The 10817-nt window shown below is 44.2% G+C and overlaps 1 protein-coding gene across 2 annotated transcripts; it reads left to right on the top strand.

Moving 5' to 3' along the window:
• The first annotated feature begins 1785 nt into the window (after positions 1–1785).
• On the top strand, positions 1786–10494 carry FASLG (Fas ligand). Of its 2 annotated transcripts, XM_021682624.1 has the most exons (4): positions 1786–2300; positions 2870–2915; positions 7924–7980; positions 9231–10494. In XM_021682624.1, exons 1-4 carry the CDS (start codon positions 1953–1955, stop codon positions 9623–9625), a joined length of 846 nt encoding a protein of 281 aa, XP_021538299.1. In that variant the 5' UTR covers positions 1786–1952; the 3' UTR covers positions 9626–10494. The 2 variants fall into 2 exon arrangements, with proteins under 2 accessions (XP_021538299.1, XP_021538300.1); XM_021682625.1 differs by lacking the exons at positions 2870–2915; positions 9231–10494 and having other exon boundaries at positions 1953–2300; positions 7924–7959.
• The last annotated feature ends 323 nt before the right edge of the window (positions 10495–10817 follow it).

The following is a 10817-nucleotide window of genomic DNA, read 5'->3' as shown; positions in this document are numbered from 1 at the left end:
GGATACTTTCAGGGTTTTTTTTTTTTTTTTTTTTTGGTTGTATGCACGGTGGAATTCTTAAAATTATACATTCCTATGATCACTTCTAGACTTTAAACTTGCCATTTTTCGTAAGTATGAGTAAAGCCATATGTGAGTTCAAAAAGCACATTCACTCTGCCCATCTCGAAAAGATAGTGAGAAGCTCATTCAGTCGTTCTGCTCTCATCTGTCACGCTGTCTCCTGAGTGCAGAGTGGGATGGGGGCAGAAGTGTCTGGACAGAAGATAGTGCCGGGTGTTGGAGTGTAACGGGAAGGGGCCCCAGTGTCACGCTAGGGAATTTGAACGACTTGAGGCTTCAAACCCTCAACACAAGTTTTTAGGTGAGAAAGTGAGATCTCCAAGTTTGTTTTTATCAGCGTGGTTCTGGCGTCATTCTGCAGGGTGATTTGTGCTCGGGAAGGCTGGTGGGAGGGAGAGCAGTTAGGGTGCCATTGCCCTAGGCAGGTGAGAGGTAATAAACGTCTGCCCTAAGACAATAACAGGAAAAATAGAAGTGGAGAGGGTGTGCTGATGTGAGAAACAGGTGCGGGGAAAATCAACAGGCCTGGGTTCAATGTTGCGGGAGAAAGAGGAGTTGACGTCATCACCAGAGAGACTGACATCAAGTGAAACAGGCAGAATGGGGGGAGGAGGGGCTGGGGGGGGCAGAAGGTGGCCGGGAAATAAATCTGGTGTTGCTTTGGCTCAGGTGGGAAGCCAGAATGACAGCCACAGAAATGCCACAGCATGATGGAAATGCTAATGAAATCTGAAAAGTGGAGCTCACCGGTAAAATGGAAAACAGGGTTTAATGAGAGGTTTATAGGGTTTGTGTGGGAGCATGATTGGGACTGCCACCAAGCACTTGGGAGTTACTGGCATATAAATGGTATTCGAAGCCAGAGAAAAAGTGAGGTCCGTCCAGATAGAGTTCCCATCTTTACTAAAAAAACAAACCAAAAAAAAAAAAAAAAAACCCAATAGGACAATCAGTTAAATTTGAATGTCAGATAAATGACAAATAACTTTTTAGCATGTTCCACATGATGTTTAGGACACTTATCCTAGAAATGATTTCTTTATGTGAAATTCAAATTTAACTGAACACCATGTGTTACACCTGACAACCACATCACAGGCTGCAACCAAAGGCCTTCAGGGACCAGAGGGCCATCGCGGGAGGACCTGGTGTGTGAGGCACAGTGCAGGGTGGGGCAGCTCGGCTGCAGGGGCTGGCCTCTAGGGTGCCCAGGATTCTAATGTTTCAAAAACATGATAAAATAAATATATTTTAATGTGGACTATCCCCATTTTAAAAGGGGGCAACAGAGAAGAGAAAAAACATAGTGAGGTCCATGGGTTCCATAGGGCATATCAGCCACTGGTTTGCAACCTCTGATCTAATCCCTGGAGAGGGGGTGGGGCAGATTTCTACCCCATAAATTATAGTGCTTTGCAGTGTTAAGGGTAAATAGTACTTGGGTGTGGGCGAAGGATAGCAGCAAGGGATTGCTTGCCTCATGCAAAAGGTAAGATGTGGACGCGACTCCATAGTCTTGCCCCCCAGGGCCTGGACACCTGCGCCCAGCGCTCTCCGCGCTCGCAGAGCCTGAAAAAAATCAGGCGACCCCACCGGCGTTATCAGCCCTGCAGGCTTTCATCAGAAAATTGTGGGCGGAAACTTCCCGGGGTTTGCTCTGAGCGTCTGGTCTTTGAGGCTTCTCAGCTTCAGATGCAAAGTGAGTGGGTGTCTCTTTGAGAAGCAGAAAGAGAGAAGGAAAGAGAGGACGAAAGAGAGGTGTTTCCCTTGGCGATGGAAACTCTATAAAGAGAGAGCCGGCTTGTCTTCTCTCGAGCAGCCAGAAAAACAGCGGTGTCGGCCTTGGCCCTGACACCTTCGCTGGGGGCTAGCCCGAGGAACCGGCTGCCATGCAGCAGCCCTTCAGCTACCCGTACCCCCAAATCTACTGGGTGGACAGCAGTGCTAGTTCTCCCTGGGCCTCTCCGGGCTCGGTCCTCCCGTGTACGTCCTCCGTGCCGGGAAGGCCTGGGCCGAGGAGGCCGCCGCCGCCGCCGCCGCCCCCAACACCCCCAACACTACCACCGCCGGAGCCCTTAACTCGGCTGCCGCTGCGGCCGCTGAAGACGCGGAGGGACCACAACACAGGCCTGTGTCTCCTTGTGATGTTTTTCATGGTTCTGGCAGCCCTGGTGGGACTGGGGCTGGGGATGTTTCAGCTCTTCCACCTACAAAAGGAGCTGGCTGAACTCAGAGAGGTAAGCTAGTGTAGCAGCTCTGCTGTAGCGGAGGCGAGGGATGCCGAGGCCCAGAGGGGCTGTGGCCTCGCTTGCAAAGTATTTTCTAGTCCTTTTTTTCTCCTGTCTCAGAAATGGATCATTCTAGTCGTTCTATTCCAGAGGCAGAGAAACGGAGGCTCAAATGAGTCAAGGGGGTATTTGCTCTCTTGTAGAGGATCAGGGCCCAGATAGGACGGGCACTTAACAATTCTTCTTTTCTTGGTTGGCAAGGCTGCCTGCTGAACCCCTACTAGAGGTTAGTGATTCAAGAAAGAAAAGGAATTTGGAGTCTTGCTTAGAAGTGAATTTGTTTAAATGAGCAAACTAAATTTCCTTGAAAATGCTTAAAAATATTAGAACTATTCCAAATCACAAAACTGGGGCATGGTGAGACATGATTGCATGGCCAGAGTCTGAGTTAGGAGAGGTTCTGAGATATGGAGATTTCCTTCTCAGGTTTATTTGGTTTGTTTGACAACTTTGCCCCCTCTAGCTTAAAGAACTTCATATTTATTATGCATCTTTTTTTTCTCTCTCTCTTTTGCCAGTCCACCAGCCAAAGTCCTAGAGCATCATCTTTGGAGAAGCAAATAGGTGAGTCTTTTTTTTTTTTTTTAAGATTTTATTTATTTATTTGAGAGAGAGAATGAGATAGAGAGAGCATGAGAGGGGGGAGGGTCAGAGGGAGAAGCAGACTCCCTGCCGAGCAGGGAGCCCGATGCGGGACTCAATTCCAGGACTCCAGGATCATGACCTGAGCCGAAGGCAGTCGCTTAACCAACTGAGCCACCCAGGCGCCCTAGGTGAGTCTTTTTATGCATGTATATTGAGTTTCTAAAGACAGTCCTCATTGTTGAACCATGTTGGTTGAATGCCTTGAATTCCATCCCATTCTTGGACACACGTATACTACAAAAGAAATCCTGGCTAATTCGGAATCTTTGCTTATTTTCGTTCCTTGAGCTGCCCTAACATCGAAGTGAATTTAATCATTCAAAATCAGTGTAACTGAGTACTGCACACAATTCAAATAATTTCCATTCGACTTTGGAAAGAGACAACACATATACGGCTGGCTCCAGGCCTGTCCCTTCCTCAGGCTTCCTGGGGTCCATGAACAGGGCAGTGGCTGTAACTCCCAGGGAGATGGGGCGTGTAGGGGACAAAGACAGATGTTTCCGGGAAAAGTCGTCTCTTCTTTAAACTCTCTGAGAGATTACTCAAGAGTCAAGCTTTAGTTAAAAAATTTTTCTAGGATATATTTAAGCTTTTATTTATTTATTTATTTATTTATTTATTTATTTATTTGTGGGGGAGGGGCAGAGGGAGAGGGAGGGAGAGAATCTTAAGTGTGTTCCACGCCCAGCACAGAGCCCGATGCAGGGCTCCATCTCACGATCCTGAGATCATGACCTGAGCCGAAATCAAGACTCAGATGTTTAACTGACTGTGCCACCCAGGTGCCCCTTTAAGCTTTTAAAAAGTATGCAATTAATCATCCACATTAAGGTCGTTCTTTTGCACTCACTGGCAGTCTTGGGGGGAAGACCTTAGCCATTTCTCAAGGGCTACTCCAGCTTCCCCCACAAAGGCAATCATGAGCTACCTTCAATAATAAAAGAAAGCCCTTTTATGAGATTCAGGACTAGGGAGAAGATGAAAATGTTGAACACTGACCTCGTGTGAAGTTTCAGGACATAGTTTGGAAACTATGGGCAGGTAGATTTAGGATGCTCTGGTTCATTCAACTGAGATTCACCAAACTTTGGATTTGGTAAGAGTTGGAAGGGAGCTTGGAGCAAATCTGGTTCAGTCACTCACTTTTTGGAAGAGAAACAGAATACCAGACAGATTAGGGGATATGCCCCAAACTGCTGGTGTGGAACTGGGGCTAGAAGGAGCACAGGCTCCTGGTGCTTTGTTGCCTACAGGGCTTTCCAGCATGTAGACTGGTGCCCTATGAAATAGGGAAATTTCTATCTGTCTATGATGTCCATGGAATGCGAAATAAAGATAAGCAGCAAGATGCCTCTGCAAAGACAATAGGTAAATCTTGGGAAGAAAACGGAAGACAGCACTGGCCATCCATTGTGGGGGAGCCTGTTCCAGTTTTTCTTATGTGCCTATTGTAGGTGACCCAAATCACCCTCCTGCTCCAGAATCTAAGCTCTGTAGGAGCCATCCCTTGGATGCTCTGGTCTCTAGTTCTAGGTCCAAGTCCCTAAGTGTTAGAAAGTCCAGATGTATTCAAGCAGGGTAGAAATACTTGTTAGAAAAATAGAACCTTAGGAGGATTTCTAAAATAAAATAGCTTTGAAAATCAGTGGAATGTTGCTGGTGAAACAGGTCCCTAATTACTCATCTTTTACCCACTCTCTGGGGTCATTTTAGCAATTAAAAGTCAAGTGAACAGATGAGTCAGGTCTACCTCTTCCAGTAAACAAGTATCTTCTTATCAACCCAGATGGACCAGAGATTGGTGAATCTCCCCATGGAGAACAAAGTAGCAACTTTATTAATAGGAAAAGAGATGCAAATCAAAACAAGGGGATATCCATTTTCATTCATCCCGTTAGTAAAGATTAAAAAAAAAAACAGATTGGCAAAAATGTGAGAGAAAAATTTTGCTTAAACATTAGTTGACAGCCAGGGAACATGTAAATTGCTATACCTTTTCTGAAGACCAGTTGGAAAAAATGTACCAAAGGATTAAAAGTGTTAATTTACCGGGGCGCCTGGGTAGCTCAGTCGGTTAAGCATCTGCCTTCGGCTCAAGTCATGATCCCAGGGTACTGGGATTGAGCCCCATATGGAGCCCCTTACGGAGCCCCACACTGGGCTCCCTGCTTCTAGGGGAGCCTCTGGAGCCTGCGGAACCTGCTTCTCCCTCTCCCTCTGCCTGCTGCCCCTCCCTCTTATGCTCACACACTCTCTCTCTCTGCCAAATAAATAAAATCTTTAAAATAAAAAATGTTAATTTACCATGTAATCTCATCACTAAGAATTTATCTTAATAAGATAATCAGAGGTATACCCAAAAACTCATAAATAAGGGTGTTCATCATTTTCTTATAAGGCTATTTATAATAAACAAGTCGGAAGAAATCTAAATGCCTCTTAACAGGAGATTAAATACATCATGGTATATTCAGAGGGCATCATATGCAGCAAATGAAATCCATATAATTACATTTAAGGCCATGGAGATTGTGTGTTCTATACTGTTAGATAAAAAAGACAAGTTATAAAACAGTATGCTTAGTATAAATTGACTATATAAGTGTATGTGCATATTTTTATATTCTTAGTAAAGAATTAGAAGGATTTATACTTCAACAAATTAACAGCAATTTTCTCTGGGATGTACTATCATAGATTATTTAAACAAATTTATTTGCTCCTTTTTCATTTTCCATTTTTCCACAGTTAACTCATTAAGTCTTTTATTCATTCACAAATGTTCTTGGAGTGCTTCTTATGTCCTGGGCTGGGTGCTGAGTGTTGGTGATGACTGAGAACAAGAGAGACAAGGGTCCTGCCCTTAGGGAGCTTTTAGCATGCAGGAAAGGGTAAACAAAAGCAAGCAAGCAGACAATATAATTTCAAATTGTACTAAGCGGGATGTAAGATAGAGTGGTCTGGAAAGTCCCGTCTAAGGAGGTGTTGTGTGTGCGTGCGTGTGTGTGGGGTGGTGTGGGAGGATAGGGGAGAACATTCCAGCAGTGAGAATGGCATGTGCAAAGGCCCTGAGGGTAGGAAACATTGATCACCAAAGTGTAGTATCTATTTCCAGTTTATTTCAGCATTTATCCAGCAGATATTTTTACTGAGGACCCTCTATGAGAATCACACTGTGCAAGGCTCTGCGAGGGATAGAACGATACGCAACCTGTGGTTCTCTGTTCCATTTCCTGTCAGTACATGGCTGAATGCCAGACGAGTTGCACAGATGGTTTGTGGTATAGGAATGTAGAGGAGACTCAGTTTTGCCTTTCCTGTTCGCTAACACCTCATTCATGGTGGGTGGTCTTGGGTGGCTAGAGAGGTCATGATTGCTCAGGTCATGCTCTCAGCTGACGGCGGCAAGCTCACGCCACAGGGGAGGTTTGCAGGCTAATCGCAATGAGCTTGATGTGGATGAGGGCTTTTCTGTGAATCTTTCTTAAATGTCTTAGCTGAATTCATTAGCTAAGTGGTGGCTCTCTTTGGTTAAAATATTTGAAGTCAGAGAAATAATGTCTACTCTGGGAGCTATTGCCTATTTTAACGCCTCCAATTTAATTAATTAATTAATTAATTTATTTATTTATTTTTTAAAGATTTTATTTATTTATTTGAGAGAGAGAATGAGAGAGAGAGAACACATGAGAGGGGATAGGGTCAGAGGACGAAGCAGACTCCCTGCTGAGCAGGGAGCCTGATGCGGGACTCGATCCCGGGACTCCAGGATCATGACCTGAGCCGAAGGCAGTCGCTTAACCAACTGAGCCACCCAGGTGCCCCAACCTCCAATTTAATTTAGCAAATATTTACTGGTCACATGCCCTGGGTTAGAAACTGAGTTAAATACTCTTGCGGATTAAACATATAGTAGGAAATTTGCCATTTATTTGGGGGGGATAAGGCAAGCTATACAGTTACCACAGAAATGGGGAGCCAGAACTGACAAAAGAGGTAAAGGCAAAGTGATTCTAGGTTTCAAGGGGGGAAAAACCATATTCGATTAAAAAGTCCTGGGAGGGTTTCCCCAAGAAAGAGGTATTGCAGGTGGTGTGTATGGGGTTGATAGGAATTTGCCACAAAGATCTGTTTGGAGGGCATTCTGGGCAGATTAACAGCATGAGCAAAGGCATGGGGGCTGGAAGCTGGGTGTGTTCAGGTTACATCAGAACTAGTGTTGTGCAGCCTTGGCTGACATGAGCAAGCAGAGGAGGTGAGGCTGGACAGACAGGCAGAGATCATGTGGCTGGGGAAACTTTTACACAAGTATACATTCAATGGGGAGCTATTCAAGGCATTTGAGATCTGAGGATGATTAATTTGGGCAGATGGTTGAATGCCACTGAGGGGAAGACCTAGGGGCCAGGAGGTGAAATCATAGTCTTCTTTGGCCTCTGTCCTGTGGAGTCCTAGAGGCAGCTGAACTGGAGTAGAAAAAACCCTAATTTGAAGCCAGGAGACTTGAGTGTCCATCCTATTCTGACATTGAGTAGCTGGGTCTTCTTGGACAAGTCACCCAACTTTTAAGCTCATTTAGCTGTCTATAAGGTGGGACAATAATCTCTATCTCAAAGGACTGTGGCAAGTTCAAATGCAGTAACTGATATGATAGCTCTTTATCAATCAACCTTTTTATTGTTCTTTTGTGACATAATTGTGCATATGTCTATCTCAATTTGGTTTATTTTTTACCTCTTTGATTCTGAAGTATATGTTGCTGTGAGTTCTACCGTCTGGACTTGAATGATTAGTATATGTTAGACTGTTGTCATTTATGTTTTTAAAAAAAATCACTTTTATTTAAATGCCCAGTTCAGAGTCCCAACAAAAGAATAGTTGGTATCTCATTTTTACGTATATCTTTCATCTCTCTATGATACAGGTCAACCCAATCCACCCTCTGAAAAAAAGGAGCTGAGAAAAGTGGCCCATTTAACAGGTCTGTATCTGGAAGGTACATGGGGCTTGGGAAAGCCTTTGAAGAAAGAGTAGCTGGTTGGGTACTGTGCTCAGAGAGAGTTGCTACTTTCTGGTGACAGTATTTGACACCCAAGAATAGTCCCATCTTTCTAGTCAAGTCAACCTCACACCCAGACTGAGCCCCTGTGCTAGTCTAGGCCATGTTCTGAATGGGCAAAATGGAGCTGATTATGACATGACCCCCACCCAGGAGGAGCTCACTTTTTTCAATCATTCCAAAGACCCTTAGAAGATTTGGGGCATGGGTTCAAGAGGTGAGATCTGGAAAGGTAGGGAGTGATCAATTATTTTAGTCAGTGCTTTTCTGGTTTTCTGGAAGAGCTTCACTCTGCTTTGCACAAGAGTAGATGGAGGAGTGAGAAGAAGGGTCCAGTCCTGGCACTGGTGGCCTTCCTGCATGTGGCCAACTGGTGGAGTGAAGTGATTTGAAAGCAATGTGGTGTGAGCATTCCCAGGGTACAGTCCATGAATATCTGCAAAGTGGATAAGTATCACAGAAAGTGGTATGCCACTGTCCCTGGAATTATTTAGGCAGAGGCTGTAGAATGATCCAGTTTGGGTCACCAGATATTTATTGAACACATGTTGTGTGCCGAGCCTTGGGGACATGTAGATTAATAATACGTGGTTCCTGCCTTCAAGGAACTTAAAATCTAATAGGGAAATACAGGTACATAAGTGATAATTTCAGTACTCGAGAGTGTTCTCTGCTTAAGGTATGAATATACTGCTGTGGGGACATAAAAGAAAGGGGATTTTAGCCCAAAGTGGGGGTACTGAAGACTCTTTAGTATAGGTGAGGAGTGGACCACATGATCCCTAAGGTTCTTCCCAACTTTAGAATTTCCTTGGGTTTCACTTTTTTCCTCATAGAGAGACCTCAAAACCTAGAAGTTTTGGTGTTAGTTCTGAAGATCATAGAATCTCTGCTCCAGAGAACTAAAATAATCTCAATAATGTCTCATTGTAATTGATTAGGATATATATTATTGTCCCAGTTGTGTAGATGATAAAATTGAGGCAAGCAATTTGATAGAGGTGTTGCAGAAATTCAGTGATGGATCGAGTCTGATCCATTAGCCAGGTCTGTATGGGCTATGTCATTTTGGTTATTTGCTCAAGGAAAGGCCCACAGTTTTGCCTTGGAAGCTTCATTTGTTGGGTGCATGAGCATTCCTGGCTGAAAGCTCCTCTCTGGTTTGATTTCAGGCAAGCCCAACTCAAGATCCATCCCTCTGGAATGGGAAGACACATATGGAATTGCCCTTGTCTCTGGGGTGAAGTATAAGAAGGGTGGCCTTGTGATCAATGATACTGGGTTGTACTTTGTGTATTCCAAGGTGTACTTCAGGGGCCAGTCCTGCAACAACAAGCCCCTGAGCCACAAGGTCTATATGAGGAACTCTAAGTATCCCCAGGATCTGGTGCTGATGGAGGGGAAGATCATGAACTACTGCACTACTGGCCAGATGTGGGCCCGCAGCAGCTACCTGGGGGCGGTTTTCAATCTCACCAGCGCTGACCATTTATATGTCAATGTATCTGAACTGTCTTTGGTCAGTTTTGAGGAATCTAAGACATTTTTTGGCTTATATAAGCTCTAAGAAAAGCACTTTGGGAATTCTCTCCATATGGTTCCCTGTTACAGGCACTGAAAATATGGTCTTGAATGAGAGTCTTCTTAAGCCCACTTGAGGTCAAGTGAGAAGACATGAGCCAAGAGTATCTAGAGACCACAGTGTCCAGCAGGTCTATACTTCCTCACCTCATAAGCCAGACAGGAGGGGGAATATGACTGAAGAACTTGAGACTCTGGGCTGCCATGTGAAGATGCAGAGGCAGGAAGAAGCAGCTACCAGAGTGTTCTACACTCATTTTAAGTGTCCAAAAGCATTTTGGCACATTGAAAAGGACACCTGTTAACTCACCTCTTGGGGTGGGTCTACTATCTACCTCAGGGGAGGCTGTCTTTCAGATATATGGATGTGACATGAGTGTATAAGGGATGGAAAAAGAGGACTAGGCTTGCATGATAAGCTAAAGAGGCCACAGGCCCCCTGTCCCATTGGAAGCATCTTTACTTCTAAAGGCAGAGCTTGTGCCACCAGGTGATGGTAAGAGAGAAGTAAAGGGGGATCTTTTGGGAAGTTGCTCCATTCCCCAAACAGCGTGTATATTTCCAGTGCAATTTTAGGTGTGTGTGTGTGTGTGTGTGTGCATGTGCGCTCACATGCATGTGACTAGAAGAGTTACGTAAGAAGAGACAATGTGGAGATTGTGAAGGACATGTTAGGAAAACATGGGTTGCATTTAGTGGTAGATTTTGAATACTTCCTGGCAACTGACTCAGTTGTCCTCAAAATAGTCCTCAAGACTCTTTAACTGTCAGCTGTTGATGCTGTTTTCCTATAATATAATCAGTATTTATATACATTTTGTGTATTTTAATAAAAAGAATATGTGTAATAAAAATTATATTTTAGAATACAGGTCAACATTATGAATGTATTTTTTGGAAATCACTAAAATTTGGGGATTTTTTTCCTTATTATTTCTTTCCTCCATGGCTTCTTCACTCCTTTTGCCTTAAGGCCACATTAAGAAGAATTCACTGGAGTGAGAACTGTGATGCATATCTATCATTGCCAGACACATCTCTCCCCCAGTCTCTTTCCATTATCCAGAGTTTTTATTACCTATATTATTGCCAATGCTAAGCTCACCCAACTTTCAACAGGTTTGATGACAACTTCCCCCAGGCTCCTCTAGGAGCAGAGCCATAGCATAGTGGAAAGG

Source organism: Neomonachus schauinslandi, chromosome 6 (assembly GCF_002201575.2).
Source record: "Neomonachus schauinslandi chromosome 6, ASM220157v2, whole genome shotgun sequence".
NCBI classification, from domain to species: Eukaryota; Metazoa; Chordata; class Mammalia; order Carnivora; family Phocidae; genus Neomonachus; species Neomonachus schauinslandi.
The sequence above is the reverse complement of the archived record's forward strand: the minus strand, read 5'-3'. Positions and strand labels throughout refer to the sequence as shown.

Excerpts from the sequence above, each read along its gene's own strand:
- FASLG (XM_021682624.1), top strand. The coding sequence starts at position 1,953 with ATGCAGCAGCCCTTCAGCTACCCGTACCCCCAAATCTACTGGGTGGAC. Across the intron at positions 2,916-7,923 it reads ATCTTTGGAGAAGCAAATAG|GTCAACCCAATCCACCCTCT; the intron begins GTGAGTCTTTTT and ends TCTATGATACAG. Across the intron at positions 7,981-9,230 it reads AAAAGTGGCCCATTTAACAG|GCAAGCCCAACTCAAGATCC; the intron begins GTCTGTATCTGG and ends GTTTGATTTCAG.